We start from the raw sequence: 20,121 nt of genomic DNA, 5'->3' as shown, positions 1-20,121 counted from the left end.
GATGCGCCTACAAATTTCCGCATTTTTGGCAAAGAGGAGGGCTAACAGGCACAAACTTGTTCTGGCGTGGCAACATATGTCAAGGTTCCAAGGATCATGTCAAGGCTTCTTTTGAGAACCAATCTGAGAGGATGTATCGCCTCTCAGATTAGAATGGCATCTGATCAGGTAAACGGTGTTTTGGAACCGCTGGCGTTATGACATATTGGAATGTTAGCAATAGCATGCTAATGTTTTTAAACTGACCGCAGTACTTTTGGCCCACTTTTTGTTGTACTTTGCAATGCGTGCTTTGACATCTCGCTCCGATCTAATTTTGTAGTTTCCGTTAATGTTATGTTACAACTCATGCATACAACTACTACGCTTAAAAAAAACAATATTTGCATTATTTGTATATCGTCACTGAGCAATGTATGCAGAACGCCATTAGGGTGTTGGTGGAAAACTTAGTTTACCGTAAATGTTCTTTATTTTTTTTATCAACGTTGTTGTCTTCATTGCACTTCCATGGTAATAGCTTTCCACATAATGGAGTCCAAAAAAAACAAATCATAAGCTTCTACAGTGAAAATGACTCAACACGCAGTCATTATTATCTAAATAGCTTGAAACACAATTGAGTGTATAAGATGTATATTACAGTATTTGACCCCTTATATATATATTTGTGTGTATATATATATATATATTTGTTGCACATTTGTCACACTTACATGTTTCAGATCATCAAACAAATTTAAATATTAGTCAATTACAACATGACTGAACACACAATACAGTCTTTAAATTAGACTTTTTATTAGGGGAGTAGAGAAAACAACCCTACCTGGTGATCCCCCCTGCCCCTCCCCTGTTAAAACGAACTTAAGTGTGGTTAATCCCACCTTAGTTCAGGTGGAAAAGGTTATAAAGCCATTTCTAAAGGTTTGGGGCTCCAACCAACCACAGTAAGAGCCATTATCCATGAATGGCAAAAACATGGAACGTTGCTCAACCTTCCCATGAGTGGCCGGCCAAACCAAAATGACCCCAAGAGCACAGTGACAACTCATCCAAGAGTTCACAAAAGACCCCACAACAACATCCAAAGAACTGCAGGCCTCACTTGCCTCAGATAAAATCATGTGTTCATGTAGGTTTGGATTTTTTTTTTTACTCCCTTAATAATAAAAGTAATGGTGATTACAATTGAATGCATCCCATAATCAGTTCACAGTTCCACATGTCCAAAAGGAGTAGGAAGAAGCAAAACTTATTAAATCCTGGTACTTTTACAATCAGTAACTGTTACATTTGTTCACTTCCTGCTTTCCATAATACAATTTAAGTGTTTTTTGTTTGCTTTTTTTTTTTTTTAAATAATGTGCCGAAGTACAAGATGATATGACCATCCAATGACATAATGGCTACCATAGTAACTGTCAATATGGTGATATATATAGCAAAGGTTTGATTTAAAAAGTGCAATTTGTGTGGTCAGTGATTAATATTTAAATGCGTTTAATGATCTGAAACATTTCAGTGTGACAAACGTAAATAAAAAGGAATCAGAAAGGGGACAAACTTTCACAACAGAAAAAAAATAAACTGGCTTCAGACTATGAATAATAAGGTGAAGGAAGAAATATCACAAAAATATACCCTGAAATATGTCAAATACATGTTTTTGAATATAATCGGCTCATTCCAGCTTGGTGAACTTGGCAAGGGAGCAGGAAAAGGCGGCGGTGGCGGTGGCTCTGTGAGGGATGCAGGCGGAGCCTTTGGAAAGCGAGAAGTCGCGGAAGAGGAGCGATACTTCAGGTGACACCCGTCATGGAGTCGTTTTATTCTGTTGTCATTTTTGCTTTTTTCTCTCATTGCAAAATAACAAAGAATGCTTTCCACCGGCAGGCAAAAGGAGAAGGAGCAAATGGAAGCGCTGAGGAAGCACCACACAGAGGAGATCGAGCACCACAGAAAGGAGATTGAGCGCCTACAAAAGGAGATTGACCGTCACAAGGGCAAAATTAGAAAGCTTAAACACGATGATTGAGGCACTGTATTCACTGTACAATCGATAATAATCACATGCTGATTGATTTGACCGAGTCTGTTATCAGGCTCTTTTTTTTTTTTTTTTTGAATACAATAGCTTCCAATAAAGTGCTTAATAGCTCACCTCGTGAAGTATTTCAGTAAATTTATTACATTTTTGCATTTAAATCCCCACATTTTGACGGACATTACATTTACACAGTGAAAGTAATGACAATGAGGGGAAAAAAATGAGACCGCCCCATTTACCCTGCAGTTCTCGCGATGTCTGCCCGTTGTTCACGTTCACCGTCGACGAGACTAGCTGTCTGGAAATTTGTCTCGTGGGTTCGACACAAAACATTTCTTCACATTTTTCCTCCCGTTACCAGGCACTGTAGTTGTGTTACAAATTAAAACACGCTACTGTCGTTTTTCGGAATTAAACCGGTAAGTGTTGCTAACTACCTGTTTTGCTAGTTTATATGGCTCATGTGTTTTTGATATCTTTCTGCACGGCGCGGCCTTCAATACATACATCTCTTTTTAGCTAGCAACCTAGCTAGCGAATTGCCGGTTTTTTATGCTTAAAGTGGAGTATTTTGATTAACGTACACGCTGAATATTATTTTCTATATTTCACTTATACTACGCCAACAAAAAGTTTGTATATATCATAAAAATGAAGCGTTATTTACCACCGTATTTAGCAAACGGTTTTGCGAGGGGGCGGGGCGGCAAGTCTGCTTGGGTAAAGTGACCGATTTACTATTATCGTATAATATCAAAATGTATTTGAAAAAATAAGTATTGAAGAGAATATGAATATACACGAAAATGTATAGAATAGAAAACTAATTTGCTTTAACTGCTTTGTGTGCTCGCTCTCTAACATTACGGGTTAGGAGAGAAAACATCCCTTTTGTCCCAAGCCCCCCTTTTTCTAGAAAATGTCCATTAACTTTTAATTCCTGGTAATTATAATCCTGAAACAAATTAAAAAATCCCTTCTATTTTGTTTGGCTATTGCTGCTAAACCACTTGCTGTATATAAAATCACATTCCTCTTGTGTTAGCTTTCTAGTATCATCAGTCTTATGTTACCGGGTTGGTTTTGACCCATGTATTAAATCAGCTATAAAATACACTAAAAACAATAATTTACCATCAAATTTGCTTCTCATGTCTTGGTTACCTTCTTAGGCTTCCTCATCTATTAAAATGTTGGTTTTAATACTTTTGGTGTGGGCATGTATGCCTTTTTTTTGTCAATATACCCCTCCATTTTAATTTCCAAATATGGTCAAATGAACCTCAAAAGAATCATATTAATAAATTGAATGTTATTTTGTTAGCTGGCTATTACTGAGGGATATAGAACATATATCTTGAATCAATTTCTTTTATTTATTTTCTCATTTTAGTATTAATCACTAAAGAAACATCTATGGTGTTGGGGTGAATTATGACCCATATATATATATTGATGTCAAGATAAGGTAAGAAAAAGTTATTGTTTTCAGCAACAGAACTTTAGAATAAACTGAAATCAAAAACCAGAACAGGTCCAGATCTTGGTTCAGTGTACTTGTTGCCATTCTTTCCATGATCCAAATTGTAAATGTGAAAATCAGCCAATCAAATGAGTGAATTCACGTCACATGTATACTGGAAAAGTGGTCAAAATGAGAATCTCCTAAAGCTTACATGATGAGAAGAGGAGCTGGTTGTCATTGTGTTGGCTAATTGTACACTTATTATTTTGGTTGTGAGCTCAAAGATATTGCTTTATAGTCATATTATTATTATAACCGGGTCGTAACCGACCCTAACAATACAGTGGTCATAATTTCAACCAGACCATTTTAAAATGTTGTAAAAATTATTTTTTTGTTTTTATTTTGTTGAAATAGAATTTCCTGACAAAGTCAAAAAAACAAATGTTATGTGATTCTTTTTATGCATTAAAATGTAATTTTACCTTTAAATAAATTTAACTGTTGAGGGAAAAGGCTGCACTGGCAGAACAGCGCCCCCACCTGTGTGGCGTGCAGAAAGGAACCCACTTAACAGCCTATAATCTCAATTCTGTTTAACCAGCTTCTTTATCCTATATTATGGTAATGTATCATAAATATTTCAAGTCTTCATTTCTTAATACCCAGTTCTTAATGCGCCATTTTGTACCCCCGTCCCTCCGCGCTTTTTGTACATTGTTTATTTACATTTGGCGTTTCCATACTACGTAGTGCGCGAGGAGGGACGCGAGCGTGCGATACGGCGCAATGCAGGACTTTTCTGGTTTTTGTTTGTTTGTTATTGGCCATGTATTAAAGTGCTCAAATTGTCATAGTTTAATGGATTTTTTTTTAGAATTATTGCTCATACAGTATGCAAAATCAGGCTGATGACACTTGATTGGTCTTTAGTCTTTAGATTAGATTCAACTTTATTGTTATTGCTCATGTCACTTGTACAGGGCAACAAAACGCAGTTAGCATCCAACCGGAAGTGTAAATTTATAAATACATTATTAGTAAGTAAATATAGAAATAGAATAGAGCTGCAAATGGACAGATCTATGTACAAACTATAACAAGGCTGTGGATATATACATGAACATATCACATGCAAGAGATTGTAATCATATTTTAGAAATATGAGTTGGGTTTGGCGTGGTTTGAATTAGTAAAATGTAGCATGGCACCCGTTATTTTTTTACAAAAGGTAAACTAACTCGGGTTAGATGTTTTCTGTTCACAGCAAAGATATGAACCATGTAAACAGTCGCTTCATATATGTGATATTTGTGTTGAAAAATGTTTGCTAATTGGGTCGCCGTTTGTCATGGACTTACCTAATTACCTCCATCACTGCAGAATTGTGAAAGTGGGGGGGGGGGGGGGGGGGGGGAAACAACCCTCCAAAAGAAGACTCCAATGTATAAGTTTTATTACAATTAACTTTGAATCAGGAGAATGGCTGCCGCTGAGGTGAACGGTAGTTCTGCCCTAATAAAGGAGGAAGAAGAACCCATGGACGTAACGGGAACACTCTCGGAGAGCTACCAGACACTCATTGATGCTGGGCTCCCGCAGAAAGTGGCCGAAAGCCTCGACAACATCTTTCAGACAGGTGAGCGACACTATACTTCCTCTGAAAGGTTGGAAACTTACCCTATCTGTGTTTTTTTTTTTTTTTTTATAGGCTTGGTGGTGTATGCTGAATTAGACGAGAGGGCTATCGACGCCCTGCGCGAGTTCAGCGAGGAGGGTGCACTCGCTGTGCTGCAGCAGTTCAGAGAGAGCGACCTGTCACATGTGCAGGTAACGACACAAATTGCGGGTGTTTTTTTTTTAATTCAGCGTCGTAATGAATTAAACATTCCATGCAGAACAAGAGCGCGTTCCTCTGCGGGGTGATGAAGACGTACCGACAGAGAGAGAAGCAAGGCAGCAAAGTACAAGAGTCCACCAAAGGGCCGAACGAAACAAAAATAAAGGTATCGAAGAGTTTGGAATTTGGTTGTATAAGTTAATTCCTCACTTGTGCCATACATTGTGTTTGTATTTTCGTTTATAGGCTCTTTTGGAGCAGACAGGGTACACTCTGGACGTCACCACGGGACAGAGGAAATACGGTGGCCCCCCACCCGAAGAGGTTTTCAAAGGAGTTCAACCTGGGATTGGGACAGAGGTAAATATGCACAGTGATTGACAAGAAGGGGGAAAAAGAACATAAAATGAACCCAAAAGGGTCCCTGCATAACAAATGTACATCCAGTACTGGCCAGGTTAGAGATAAACATGTAAATTAGCTGCTTGTGGACTGTGATGCAAGTACACAGTAGTTGAAAGTACCTTAATGCCTTAAGTTACAGATGTCCGCCGTGTACTGGTGTAAAGTGTCAACCAGTATTGGCACCGTATTTGCTGAAATGGTAATGGTAATGATTTGAACATGCATCAGATTACAATTGAATGCATCCCATAATCAGTTCACAGTTCCACATGTCCAAAAGGAGTAGGAAGAAGCAAAGCTTATTAAATCCTACCCCTCCATCTGGTACTTTTACAATCAGTAACTGTTACATTTGTTCACTTCCTGCTTTCCTGATATAATTGAAGTTGTTTTTTTATTTGTTTTTTTGTTGTTGATTTTTGTTTGTTTTATTTTTTTATTTTTGATTTAATTTTTATTTTTAGTACTATTTATATTTATTTTTATTTGTACTCCGGTTTCCTCCCACATTCCAAAAACATGCTATGTTCATTGATAATGGTTTTATTTCATTTGAACATGCATCAGATTACAATTGAGTGCATCCCATAATAGTTCACAGTTCCACATGTCCAAAAGGAGTAGGAAGAAGCAAAGCTTATTAAATCGTACCCCTCCATCTGGTACTTTTACAAGCAGTAACTGTTACATTTGTTCACTTCCTGCTTTCCTAATATAATTTTTTTAAGTTTTTATAATAATAATATATAATAATATATAATTTTTTTAAGTTTTAAGTTTTTTTGTGTTTTATTTTATCAATTTTATTAAAAAAAATTCCTTGATTTTTAAAATTTTTTATTTAATATATTTTTTTAATTTTGTAAAAAAATATATATATATTTTTAATTTTTTGTCACGTACCAAAGTACAAGGTGATATGACCATCCAATGACACACTCGTCCATTGTGGTATTCCCCTTTTCAGGTGTTTGTCGGGAAAATCCCGAGGGATTTGTACGAAGACGAGTTGGTGCCACTCTTTGAGTCTGCCGGCCCCATCTGGGACCTAAGGTTAATGATGGACCCACTCTCTGGTCAAAATAGAGGTTACGCCTTCATTACGTTTTGCAATAAGGATGACGCGCAAAAGGCCGTGAAGCTCGTAAGTACTGATGTTGCATCTTGGTCACAGTATGCATTAACATTGCATCAATAGCCACGTATACATGGACCCAAATATTCCAATTCCATTCGGGTTATTTGCTCAAACGGAAAGAATGTAACCTTTCCGAAAGAAAAGTGCCAATCCGAATGAATATATAATGGGATTCCCAGGGGTTGAATATTCCTTTCCCCAATCCGATTGAGGCATCTTGTACCCGCTCAAAACGGACTGCTTTCTTCTTCGTGGTGTTTTTCTTCTTCTGTTGTTTATTGGCAGTTGGCAAGCAGCTTTGGTGTGCATTAGCGCCATCTGTGGAACAGAATCTAAACCCTTCTATTTGCCATTCACAAGTCCACTTTTATTAAAAAAAGAAAATACATATCTATATAAAACATGTGCCGAGCTTAATTATGAAAATATTAGCAAGATTGAACTTTATCTTTTCCTGTTCCCGGGTAGCGTTCTTTCAGCGAATGCTGAGATATGACGTAACACGCAGTTCGAGATGTTCTTCGATTTAAAAAAAAAAATGGAGGCGAGTAATCGGGACTGGACTGCTGCGGAAAGTTTGTTTTTGATTCAAACTAAATTTCAATACTGGATGAAGGAAAAACTGGCAATACAATGAGGATATTATGAGTAGTAGCATATTTCAATAAAAAAATATTTTTTCAAATATTTATATTTTTTTATATATTTAAATTTATTATTTTTTTCATATTATTTATTATCATCACACTATATATATATAAAATTAATTGTATTTTTTAAAAATATGCTACTCATAATATTATGAATTTATTCCCTTATGAGGATAAGTGTTAGAAAATTAATGAATGAATGAATATTATGAATACGGAGTTATTCCAACAAGTGGAAGAAAAACTGGAGGAAGTCGGTATCACGTGATGTTGGTGTTTACGCTTTACTGTGCATGCCCCATTATCATCAATATTCTGGTTGATTATAGCGGCGCATGTAGACACGCCATTGGAATATTCCTTTCCATGTATACCATTGCTTTCGGAAAGGTCATTCGGAAAAAGAAAAAAAACTCCTCATGTAAACGTGGCTATTGTAAAAGAGACTTGGCAGGTGGTGTCTCTGTGGCTGGTCTTGATAAATAGGCGACTTAAATGTTGTCCATATTGCACTGCTGTTTGTCATTGTTGCTTTTTCTTTGTCTTCTAGTGTGATAACTGTGAAATTCGCCCTGGCAAGTACTTGGGAGTGTGCATATCCGTTGCCAACAATCGCCTGTTTGTCGGATCCATCCCAAAGAATAAGACTAGAGAAAGTATATTAGAAGACTTCGGCAAAGTTACAGGTCAGTTTCAAGGTCCCGGAGGAGGAGTTGTGTGGAATACAAAGTTTAAACAACTGAACTATGATCACTTGTGGACTCGACTGCCCGGATTGGATAGTGTCTGTTTCATCTTCCAGAGGGTCTCCAGGAAGTCATTTTGTACCATCAGCCAGATGATAAGAAAAAAAACAGAGGCTTCTGCTTCCTGGAGTACGAGGACCACAAGTCGGCCGCACAGGCCCGCCGCCGGCTCATGAGTGGAAAGATCAAGGTGTGGGGGAATCCAGTAACTGTTGAGTGGGCGGACCCTGTCGCCGAGCCAGACCCTGAGGTTATGGCAAAGGTTAGTGTGTCTGGTCTTCTTGCATACAACATTCATTCATTTTCTACCGCTTATCCTCACGAGGGTCGCGGGTGTGCTGGAGCCTATCCCAGCAGTCTTTGTGCGAGAGGCAGGTTACTGGTCGCCAGCCAATCACAGGGCACATATAGACAAACAACCATTCACACTCACATTCATACCTGTGGACAATTTGGAGTCGCCAATTAATGTTGCAGGAAAGCGGAGTACCCGGAGAAAACCCACGCATGCACAGGGAGAACGTGCAAACTCCACACAGGGGTGGAATCGAACTCGGGTCTCCTAGCTGTGTGGCCTGCGCGCTACCTTGTATTTGTATTTTACTTTATTTAGTTTGAATCTTACTTTCTTGCAGTGAATTTTTTGACTTAATCTCTATAATATTTACATTTTCCCAAACCTAATTTTCCCAAAATTACACCTTTATTTTATTTTGTTTGTTTGTCATAATATTATGACTTTAAAAATATTATTGTTTTTTAATATTTATATTAATTAATATTTAATTAATTAATATTTGTATTAATGATATTATTTTTATTAGTAACTTTATGATACTAAAATGACATTATTTTTCCCTCATAATATTACATTATATCTGTTAAATTATGACTAATTATTATTTATTCATGTATTATTCATAATTATAATAATTATGATTATATTTAGATTCTTGTGAAATTACTATTTTCAATGTTGTTTTTAGTTTTCTTGTTAAATTATATTTTTAGAATGTGCTGCAGGCCAATTAAAAAAAAAAAAACAGGCAAGACCCAAAAGAGGTCCCGGGGCCACATTGTGGACACCTTTGCTTTATTTGGTGAGATTTACTCTAATCTCTCTTCACCTTTGATTACCCAGAAGTCAAACCTGCCTAAGCAACTGTACGTCTCTTTGAGGTATTGCGCAACTTTAAATGATTAATCTCAAGCGCCCATAATTACCACAAAATTACAGTGTAAAGATAATAATCTATAATAAAAAAAAACCTGAGAGAATTAGACGGTTAAACACCATGAATTCCTAATCGGAGTTGATCACATCTGCACTCCCCATTGAGTCCCTTTGGGGAGGCTTCTGATTGGACCGCAGTTAATTTCACCATTTTTATGCTTAAATAGTCAGTATAGTTACTCCAGACCCCATTCACTGTGCAATATCTGATCAACCTCCATGTGCAATATTAAGGGCTCTAAATACAATATACTAAGTTCTATATGAAGCATTTCCATAATGCCTCATATTAACTCTCTAACAAGATCTCAGTGTATAGACTGGTCATATATCTCATCTCGTTTCATATTATCTACATACTGCATTGTATATAACTCTGGGAAAAACTGTTTTGTTAATACTTGGGTTGTTTATATTGTTTATTTTTCTATATTGTGTATTTTGTACTGCTTAACTGATTCTGTACTCCTGCTGTGCAATGCAAATTTCCCCACTGAGGGACGAATAAAGGCATATCTTAATCTTATCTTATCTTCCCTGTGCAGGTGAAAGTGCTCTTTGTCCGGAAACTGGCCACAGCCGTGACGGAAGAACTCCTTGAAAAGACGTTCTCCCAGTTTGGAAAGCTGGAGCGAGTGAAGAAACTGAAAGACTACGCCTTTGTTCATTTCGAAGAAAGGGACGCCGCTGTGAAGGTGAGTTTTGAGTCGATGCTTAAATGTGATCTCCCGCGTGTTCGGAGATAGGCTTACCAGATTCTTAATGGAGCCAGGCTATGGATGAGATGAACGGGAAGGAGCTCGGAGGTGAAGAAATTGAGATAGTCCTAGCGAAGCCTCCGGATAAGAAGAGGAAAGAGCGCCAAGCAGCCAGGCAGACCTCCAGGAACACGGGGTGAGCCCGGAGGGCAAACGGATTGTCGCCTTGTGAAGCGAGACGCTAACATTGTTTCTCATTGCAGGTACGACGACTACTATTACTACCCGCCTCCACGCATGCCGCCGCCGGGGCGTGGTCGAGGGCGCGGTGGCCGGGGTGGGTTCTCCTATCCGGCAGATTACTATGGCTATGAAGACTATTATGACGACTACTATGGCTATGACTATCACGACTACCGCGGCGGCTACGAAGACCCTTACTACGGCTACGATGACATATACAGCAGCAGAGGGCGTGGCAGCCGCCCCAGCAGGGGCGTGCCGCCTCAATCCCGGGCCCGCGGGGCGCCACCGACACGAGGCAGGGGAGGCTACGCCCAAAGAGGGCCGCCCCTGGGCGCACCGAGGGGCACCCGCGGAGGCCGAGGAACCCCGTTCCAGCCGCAGAGAGGCCGCGGGCCCCGCGGGGCCCGGGGGAACCGCGGCGGAAACGTCGGCGGCAAGAGGAAGGCGGACGTGTTCAACCAGCCGGACTCCAAGCGCCGCCAGACCAACAACCAGCAGAACTGGGGGTCCCAGCCCATCGCCCAGCAGCCCCTGCAGCAAGGGGCCGACTATTCCGGTAACTATGGTTACAGTAATGACACCATGGAGTTTTCACAGGATTCTTATGGGCAGCAATGGAAGTAATTGACGACACACACAAAAAAAATAGATTGGCCGTATTTGTTGATTGACTTTTTACTCATCATCATCATCATCCCTCGTGACAAATTTGTATGTCCTTAATTTAAGAAAAAAAGCCCCCCCAATTGGCTTAATATTACAGCTGTGAATGGTTAGCTTGTGGTGAATCATGTACAGTGACATCGGGACAGCTCTTATTACCTAAAATTTATTGATTACCTTAAAAACCAACAGTGGACATTCATTCTCAATTAGTCTTAAAAGGGACATTTTCCAAAAAAAAAAAAAAAAATGACATTACATTGCCTTGCAGGACATTTGTGTCCATGTCTATTCCCCCCCTCCCCTTTTCTTGTACTCCCCTTTATTTGTGGTTCTCGTGGCTAAAATACACATCAGCCACGTACGCCGCGCCTCACAGCCGTCAATAGCAGACATCACACTACGCTACACGAGTTACACACGCTGTTTACCCAAACCAGGATATTGTTATTCCTACCAATGTGTCATCCTAACGGATGCAATGTTGATGCGCGGCACACGTGCCTGATGTATTTTAAGCATCATAGTTACTTGGGGACTTGCTTGTATATAAATGCTTACCGTTTAGAGCTTCAGATTTCATTTGTTTTTTTTTGCAACGGTGGAGAAAAGAATCCACAGAGGAGAAGGAAAAAAAAAACAAAAAAAAACGACATTTTGTAAGTGTATGTTTAGCTTTTCTAGAGGTCATCAAATTGTGATTTTTTTTTTTTTTTTTTAATTGATACCATCATTTCCTGTTTTCTCTGAAATTGCCCAATTTAGAATTTGGTTTGGCTTACCTTAAGAGCCATAGCAGTTTGTTCTCTGATGTTACTTGTATTTATAACTTCTGCGTTTGTTCCGTTTCAATAAAACTCAGCTGAGAATCAATCAATCGATTTGTCCAAATCTCAAATTCAGTGTTTTTCCATTCTGCAGCGCAATTGAAGCTCAACCTCAATTCTCACATTGGGATGAAGATCTTCTCTTCCAAGTCAAATTCTTTCCTTCAAGGATAATCCCAATCCTGCAATTGGTACACGCAACTGGAAAAAATGTCTTTTATTCAACATTTACTATTCCGGAATTATGAATTGTTCCTGTCACAACAATAGCGACAACTTTAGAAGCGCCAAACTGTGTCCTTTTGTGTGCATGGGTGTACAGTAGCACTGCAACAATTAATCTATGATTAATCAATGATACAATTAGTCGACAACTATTTTTGGTATTTGATTAATTGGACATTTTGATTCATATTCAATTGCTTTGTCTGAGGGCCTAACCGATTAATCGATTAATCAAAACAACAAGCTTCAGATATAAGATATAAGCGCTGTTTAAATATGTCTGTTATTTGCATATTTATGACATATTCATGATTTATGTGAAATTCATCATTGCGGCATACGATTATTTTTGTCGTCGAGTAACCGGTTAGGCCTCCGACTGACTAAATTCTGTCATTTTCTCAAGAAAAACAAAAAATTCAGTTGCAATTTTAGGAAAAATAGGTTGTGTAAAAGCTAGAATATTACTATAAAGTCAAAATAGTATGCGAAATAAAGAAAAATACTAAGTGTAAAGTTCATATTAATAATATGCCTTGTCAATAATAACATATTTACAAGGGTTTGTTTAAAACACTCCTGAGTCCTGTAACCTATTATTCACATTCAGGTCATATTTACAATTTTAAATTAAAAAATAAATAATCCAATACCAAAATAGTTGTCGATGAATTGGATTAATCTTGGATTAATTGTTGCAGCTCTGTATGTTTAAAAAAACACCACATGGGGACACTTTTTGTTAGCATGAGAGGAAAGTTGCATGGGTGTGCGTATATTGGGTATATTGAGTTGGATTTTTGCAAAAAAACAAAAACAATAATTTGCCCACCAGCTTCATCTCTCGCCTCTCCTTTTGAAGACCCCAAGGACGTGAGCGTTCAAATTCTTCCCATTTGCAGGTTCCTCAGAAGCAACATCAGAATAATTAAATTGTTTTTTTTGTTTTGTTTTTTTTTGGATGCTGTGATGCTACTGTCTTTTGTTTCACGTATGTCCTCTTATTCCAACCTGCTTAGGTGGAGAAGCATTGAGAGAGCAGCGCTGCTAGAGTGAAGAACTCACCTGAGCGGTACTCCAGGGTGAGCTAGCCTTGCACAAAAGTGCTGTCTCCCCCTCCTGCGCCTTATTGTTAATCACTCGCCATTGCTTATGCTTTGTTTTCTATCTCCTTCCTCTTCTCCTTCACTCAAGTTCTGTGAGGGCTTCCAATTTGCGGGGGGGGGATTGACCCGATTGCCACCTGGGTGCTGAAAATCAATGCAAATTGTGCAAAGCTTTGAAACTATTGCGACCTGCACCCTGCAAACATTGGCCTTCTATCAACTGTCATCATGCACATTTGGAATAGGATTGGGGGTGCATGTTTCTTTCTGGTAACAGAACTCTGCCTTTATTGTTGCTTTACAACAGGGGTGTCCAAACTTTTTCCACCGAGGGCCACAATCAGAAAAATTGAAGGATGCTGGGGGGGCCGCTCTGTCCCACTGTGCAGTTTACTCTTCAAAATTATTACTCAGGTGGAATCTTACCGCTTTTTCGACTTTTATGGCTGTTGGGAACATGACTACATTTTAACAATAGGATAAAAATTATAAATACTTTAAATCACATGATAAATAAAAATGAATGTAATAATTTTGTGCCAAACAAACAGGAAGAGGGTTCTCTCTGTGCATTCATTTCAGCACATCGCCACGTTTATTCCATAGAACAACAGCATAAACGGAGTGAGCTTTTTTGTCCTACAGTCTTTGTCTCGGCGGGTGGACGCAGAGCCGTTAGCTCACACACATGAAGAACAATGCAACGTGATAGAAATTCAATTTTAAAATGCTAGATAGTGTCTCATATTTGTTTTTACATGCTTCATGCTTTCTCGCAACTCCCCTATTAATAACATGAGTACTGAATTCATTTCAACAATTACCATATTTTCTGGACTATAAGTCGCACAAGGAAAAAATACATAATTAGGTAAAAAAAACATACATAAGTCACACTGGAGTATAAGTCGCACGATGCCAAAAATGCATAATTAGGTAGAAAAAAACATACATAAGTCACACAAGGCCAAAAATGCATAATTAGGTAGAAAAAAACATATATAAGTTGCACTGGAGTATAAGTCGCACGATGCCAAAAATGCATAATTAGGTAGAAAAAAACATACATAAGTCGCACAAGGCCAAAAATGCATAATTAGGTAGAAAAAAACATACATAAGTCGCACTGGAGTATAAGTCGCACGATGCCAAAAATGCATAATTAGGTAGAAAAAAACATACATAAGTCGCACAAGGCCAAAAATGCATAATTAGGTAGAAAAAACATACATAAGTCGCACAAGGCCAAAAATGCATAATTAGGTAGAAAAAACATACATAAGTCGCACTGGAGTATAAGTCGTACAAGGCCAAAAATGCATAATTAGGTAGAAAAAAAACATACATAAGTCGCACAAGGCCAAAAATGCATAATTAGGTAGAAAAAAACATACATAAGTCGCACTGGAGTATAAGTCGCACGATGCCAAAAATGCATAATTAGGTAGAAAAAAACATACATAAGTCGCACTGGAGTATAAGTCGTACAAGGCCAAAAATGCATAATTAGGTAGAAAAAACATACATAAGTCGCACAAGGCCAAAAATGCATAATTAGGTAGAAAAAACATACATAAGTCGCACTGGAGTATAAGTCGTACAAGGCCAAAAATGCATAATTAGGTAGAAAAAACATACATAAGTCGCACAAGGCCAAAAATGCATAATTAGGTAGAAAAAACATACATAAGTCGCACTGGAGTATAAGTCGTACAAGGCCAAAAATGCATAATTAGGTAGAAAAAACATACATAAGTTGCTCAGGAGTACAAGTCGCACAATGCCAAAAATGCGTAATTAGGTAGAAAAAAAAACATACATAAGTCGCACTGGAGTTTAAGTCGCACAATGCCAAAAATGCATAATTAGGTAGAGAAAAACATACATAAGTTGCATTTTTGGCGGGTAATTAATTTATTTTCCAAGCTACTTGACCAAAACAGACATTACGTCCTCTTGGAAGGCAAGTTCTAACATTAATAAAAGAATAGAGAACAGGCTGAATAGGTGTAAGATATGCTAACACAATGCTTATTCAGCTACACAAAAAATAAACAAACGGAAAAGGTGTCCAGTGTTTATGTAACATAAACACTTTTTTCATTTATAAGTCGCTCTGGAGTATAAGTCGCGGGAACAACCAATCTATGAAAAAAAGTGTGACTTATAGTTCGTAAAATCTGATATATTTGAGACATATTAAACCAGTTAGCGTGCGCTCCATCGGTAATGGCGCCCTACAGCCACAACCAGAACGTTTCGTGGATGTTTGGTGTTGACGGGGATAAAACTTGCTAACAGAACTGCATTCGGTACTGCTCAGGAAGGCCCGGAGGAGATTGATGGACAATGGACTACAGTCCTTTAAGCCAATCAGGACGCAGGACAAAATAGAAAAATACACAAAAAAAAAGTGTTCGAAAAGTGTTAATAATGAAACTTAATGACGTTATTTTATTTTTACCCTGGCTGCACTTTGGACACCTCTGCTTCGCAAGGTGCTGCATTCACTGTCACTCAATGTGAAGTGAATGGAATGATTGGGGATGAAATTGGCTCATGTCGGAAACAATGGCGGTGGCACACACTGGTGATTTGAAGATCCTTCGGGTAAATTTCACAGGTAAGTTACCAACATACGGAGCCAGAAGGTTTGCACATGCTTTACAGATACCGTCTGTTCTCTCTCGCTCTTTTTTGTTGTTGTTGTTGTTGTTGTACATGCTTCAATCTAATGGCATCCATTGCTTCTTGGGAGTGCTTCTAATATCAGATATTGTGTTTTTATCTTTGTTGATTCTTGTCACCAGTAGCAGCAGTACTGCCGCTCGGAGCCACATAAAACCTTTTTACACAAGCAGGGGGAAGACTTACAGGTAAGATGTTCCATCTTTGCAGCTGAAAGTGTCGAGCGAAACTAGTAAATATGCTTTTTCCTTCCTGTGTAGATCGGAATCTCCTCAAGATGCAACAAATCCTTCATAATCCACAACATGACTACACAACTAAAGGAAGTACGCAAGTAAGGAATACGTCATGGCAGTAAGTTAGTCTTTTCTTGTCATGTGGGGGATAAAAAGTAGGTATTTGTTGACTAATCTGAATTGTGGTATTTTTGTCTTTCTTTTTTTTTTAACCCAACACAGAACCATAAGGAAGCAGATGGTGTGTGTGATGACGACCAGCTCAATTCAAGCAGCTTTTTTTTGTCACTCCCCTCAAATATCCCCAAATATCATCAAGTGCAATCATCTCATGAGATAACATATATTTAGGAAAAACAATGTTTTGTGTATATATTATTTTGTCTGTAATTGTATTATACACAGTACATATTTTTTTAAAATATTTTTTATATATTATTTTTATATTTTTTATTTATATATATTTTTTACCTTTTTTATTTATATTTTATTTACTTATTTATTTATTTATTTATTACCTTTCATTCAGGCGTACACTGTACATACACTGTAAAAAATGTCAATTACATCTTTTATTAGCATTTCTGTTTGTACTTTTTCAGTCACTTTAACATTTACATACTGTAAATCTGTTGCTGATAAGAACTAAATTACACACTTTTGTACTCAGACTCAATATTTTTGTTTATTTTTATGTAAAACAGTAATACAAATCTCCATAGAGTGCATAAGGGCGTTCTCCTACTGAGAATACCGCAAAAATGAAAGCAAGCAACCAGTACCCGGATGTTGCACTGAAACACACTGTTAAGTGTGCATTGTTGGACCCTAATAGTCGCCATCTTGGCTCCCGTGGCGGGTGGAAAAGTAGAAAATACGTCATTTCCGGTAAGTAAGCTACGACAGTAATCGATTTGGGACAGCGGTACACTATTACTATTAGCGCACCGAGAAGCTAAACACACTTATTGAAGTACTTGAAGTGTATGATTGGTTCTTTGGTCAAAAATAAATGCAGGAAAACGTTTATGAACATTACTAATATATAGGTGACATTTAAATAGTTAGCTTAGTTAGTTGAAGATGACAGTGAACTCGATCTCTTGTAGTTGATCTTGAGTTATTGTTTTTATCGGCGGATTACATGTGGTAAAATTGTCAACGCCATTGTCTCTTTTTGGTTAATAAACTTAGATATGCTTTTGCGGATTTCATATGGAATTGTGATCAATCACAACATGACTGGCATGTAGCATTGTCTTCCTCTACGGCATACTGCATAGCTAAAAGAGCCGGAAGCGCCCCCTAGCGTTTCGCAGCCACATATAATTTAACCAACACGCTTTGTAAGGATAGTGAGCAATAAAAAAGTGACAGAATTGATGTCGCGGACAATTTTGGGAAACCGGCTATTTTAGTGCGCGTAAAGGTGGTGAATTGTGTTTCGATTTGCGACCAAATCCAACGTACATAACAGAAAGCTAAATATGGCTGTAACTGTGTGATCACGTGACGCGCTACGTCACACTTAAATGTGTATTAAGATGGCGGCGCACAGTGGCGAGAGTTCTCAGACTGGATCTGATGAATTATTTCAAAACTTTTACACGGAGGTATGGCGAGATAGATTCGTGTAATGTAATTATGTACTTTAACGTTTACAGGTTATATTTAGTTGTTTTATTTTTGGTTGCGAGGCCTCGCAAAGACATGAGTAGCAGCTAACAACAAGCTAGCTAGCATCGCAAATGTTTCTCTAGCGGCTAGTTTTGTCATTTTCCTTCATTTCCACACTAACGACTAAGGCATAGTACTTAGTTTTGTGTTTCTTACAGCTGCCTTGTTGTCCGGGCTGTACGAGAAAGTAGCACTATTTCCACGTTTGATCGATGACATCATATTGCACAGTGTTGACGGCAAAAATGGCGTATTTTCACCAAGACCCTACCATTTAGCGTCGATGTTTCACCAAAAAAATGACTCTCTGTTTCATTTTAATATCTTTATTATCTAAAATGTGTATGACAGGTGAAGCAGATCGAGAAAAGAGACTCGGTCTTAACCTCTAAGCAGCAAATAGATCGACTGCTCAGGCCTGGCTCATCCTACTTTAATCTCAACCCCTTCGAGGTAAACTGGCACTTTAATAAAAAGTCTTATTATTTAATAATATGTTCCAAATTAACCTATATGTTGTTATTTACAAGTTTAGGTGCTGCAAGTTGACCCAGATGCAACAGATATTGACTTAAAGAAAAGATTCAGAGCGGTAAGTGCTGTGGGTGGATCGATACTAATATCGATAGTATGAATGGGAAATGGATACTAGCATGATGCGGTGTTTTTCAGTTCTCGTCTCTTTCCTCAATAAGTTTTAGTTTTTGAAAGTAAAAACAAAGATAAGGGAATATTTTTTTTGCCTGTTATTATAATTATGCTCAATAAATTAATAAAAAAAAAAGGAAATCCATATTTAGTCTTTAACAAATGTGATATTTCTGATGACATCTTCCTCCTCTCCTCCAGTTATCCATTTTGGTCCACCCAGACAAAAACCAGGATGATGCAGACCGAGCACAGCAAGCTTTTGAAGGTCCTCCATTAGCAGAGTGAATCGGCTGTCGGCTAAAGTTGATACTCCGTTTTAAAAAATGTTCTTTTTGTTTCCGTTCCAGCTGTGGACAAGGCATACAAACTCCTACAGGATCCAGAACAGAAGAAGAGGGCTTTAGATGTGATTCAGGCGGGAAGGGAATACGTGGAGCACATGGTGAGTGTTATTGATATTCATATTTGCACCTTTTGCTTATACGTTGCTGGCGTCAGAATAGATGGAAAACGAGATGAGTTGAGGAAGAGTTTAATAAACAAATCAATACAACATGAGAAGAACCATTTCTGCTTAAACCACCTATGGAAGAGTAGGAGTAGGAAAAGAGTCGTTCATTTCGGTTAAATTGGTCGTGAGCCTGTGATTTCCCCCTGTGTATAGACCCGGTCAGCTGTTTCGAGTCAGTTCGTTCACTCATGTTCACGTTTGTACCGACTCAACATCGTAACAACACGTGATGACGAGTGGTGTGTCGGTCATGAACGAACGGGTCGAGTCAGTCAGTTCGCTCATGTTCACGTTCCTTCCGACTCAACATCGTAACAACACGTGATGACGAGTGGTGTGTCGGTCATGAACGAACGGGTCGAGTCAGTCCGTTCGCTCATGTTCACATTTGTACCGACTCATTAGCACAACAGTCGGTCATGAACGAACGGGTCGAGTCAGTCAGTTCGCTCATGTTCACGTTCCTTCCGACTCAACATCGTAACAACACGTGATGACGAGTGGTGTGTCGGTCATGAACGAACGGGTCGAGTCAGTCAGTTCGCTCATGTTCACGTTCCTTCCGACTCAACATCGTAACAACACGTGATGACTAGTGGTGTGTCGGTCATGAACGAACGGGTCAAGTCAGTCCGTTCGCTCATGTTCACATTTGTACCGACTCATTAGCACAACAGTCGGTCATGAACGAACAGGTCAAAATAACTCATTTCAGCCGTGTCGAGTCAGTCCTTTCGCTCATGTTTACTTTTGTACTGTCTCAACAGCGCAAGAGTCGGTCATGAACGAACGGGTCAAAAGAACTCATTCCAGCTGCGTTGAGTCAGTCCGTTCACTCATGTACACGTTCGTACCGACTCAACAGTGTAACAGTCGGTCATGAACGAACGGGTCAAAAGAACTCATTCCAGCCGTGTCGAGTCAGTCTCTTCACTCATGTTCACGTTCGTTCGGAATCAACAGCGGAACAACACGTGATGACTAGTGGTGTGTCGGTCATGAATGAACGGGTCAAAAGAACTCATTTCAGCCGTGTCGAGTCAGTTTGTTCACTCATGTTCACGT

The 20,121-nt window shown here is 38.6% G+C and overlaps 3 protein-coding genes across 6 annotated transcripts in view; all 3 read left to right on the top strand.

Annotated features, from left to right (window-relative positions):
* Positions 1-2,163, top strand: atp5if1a (ATP synthase inhibitory factor subunit 1a). Its single transcript, XM_058048105.2, has 3 exons — positions 1-168; positions 1,694-1,806; positions 1,897-2,163. The coding sequence occupies exons 1-3, from the start codon at positions 97-99 to the stop codon at positions 2,036-2,038; spliced, it is 327 nt and encodes a 108-aa protein (XP_057904088.1). The 5' UTR covers positions 1-96; the 3' UTR covers positions 2,039-2,163.
* Positions 2,164-2,217: 54 nt separating this feature from the next.
* On the top strand, positions 2,218-16,579 carry LOC131102428 (heterogeneous nuclear ribonucleoprotein R-like). 4 transcript variants are annotated; one of them, XR_013627655.1, is made up of 15 exons: positions 2,219-2,469; positions 4,994-5,154; positions 5,227-5,345; positions 5,414-5,521; positions 5,602-5,715; positions 6,728-6,904; positions 8,099-8,234; positions 8,351-8,556; positions 10,074-10,223; positions 10,301-10,422; positions 10,490-11,028; positions 13,207-13,269; positions 16,104-16,169; positions 16,242-16,335; positions 16,440-16,579. XR_013627655.1 is itself a non-coding variant. In XM_078791908.1 (12 exons), the coding sequence occupies exons 2-12, from the start codon at positions 4,998-5,000 to the stop codon at positions 13,236-13,238; spliced, it is 1,860 nt and encodes a 619-aa protein (XP_078648034.1). In that variant the 5' UTR covers positions 2,218-2,469; positions 4,994-4,997; the 3' UTR covers positions 13,239-13,279. The 4 variants fall into 4 exon arrangements, 2 of the variants coding, with proteins under 2 accessions (XP_078648034.1, XP_057904079.2); XR_013627656.1 differs by having other exon boundaries at positions 16,242-16,315; positions 16,440-16,563; XM_078791908.1 differs by lacking the exons at positions 16,104-16,169; positions 16,242-16,335; positions 16,440-16,579 and having other exon boundaries at positions 2,218-2,469; positions 13,207-13,279.
* A 1,091-nt stretch (positions 16,580-17,670) lies between these two features.
* dnajc8 (DnaJ (Hsp40) homolog, subfamily C, member 8) overlaps positions 17,671-20,121 on the top strand; it is a 5,249-nt gene continuing 2,798 nt past the window's right edge. Inside the window, exons 1-5 of the mRNA XM_058048101.2 lie at positions 17,671-17,830; positions 18,246-18,347; positions 18,430-18,486; positions 18,744-18,810; positions 18,893-18,987. Coding sequence (XP_057904084.1) covers positions 17,750-17,830; positions 18,246-18,347; positions 18,430-18,486; positions 18,744-18,810; positions 18,893-18,987 — 402 coding nt within the window. The 5' untranslated portion in view covers positions 17,671-17,749. The remainder of the gene's footprint in view (positions 17,831-18,245; positions 18,348-18,429; positions 18,487-18,743; positions 18,811-18,892; positions 18,988-20,121) is intronic.

The sequence above is a fragment of the Doryrhamphus excisus genome, linkage group LG7, assembly GCF_037039965.1.
Source record: "Doryrhamphus excisus strain RoL-2023G ecotype Guam linkage group LG7, RoL_Dexc_Guam_v1.1, whole genome shotgun sequence".
Lineage (NCBI taxonomy): Eukaryota > Metazoa > Chordata > Actinopteri > Syngnathiformes > Syngnathidae > Doryrhamphus > Doryrhamphus excisus.
This window is presented reverse-complemented; position numbering and strand designations above follow the sequence as displayed.

Coding starts and splice junctions, on each gene's coding strand:
- LOC131102428 (XM_058048096.2), top strand. CDS start 4,998: ATGGCTGCCGCTGAGGTGAACGGTAGTTCTGCCCTAATAAAGGAGGAA. Junction 8,235..8,350: donor AGACTTCGGCAAAGTTACAG/GTCAGTTTCAAG, acceptor TTCATCTTCCAG/AGGGTCTCCAGGAAGTCATT. Junction 10,224..10,300: donor AAAGGGACGCCGCTGTGAAG/GTGAGTTTTGAG, acceptor TAATGGAGCCAG/GCTATGGATGAGATGAACGG.
- atp5if1a (XM_058048105.2), top strand. CDS start 97: ATGTCAAGGCTTCTTTTGAGAACCAATCTGAGAGGATGTATCGCCTCT. Junction 169..1,693: donor TTAGAATGGCATCTGATCAG/GTAAACGGTGTT, acceptor GGCTCATTCCAG/CTTGGTGAACTTGGCAAGGG. Junction 1,807..1,896: donor GAAGAGGAGCGATACTTCAG/GTGACACCCGTC, acceptor TTCCACCGGCAG/GCAAAAGGAGAAGGAGCAAA.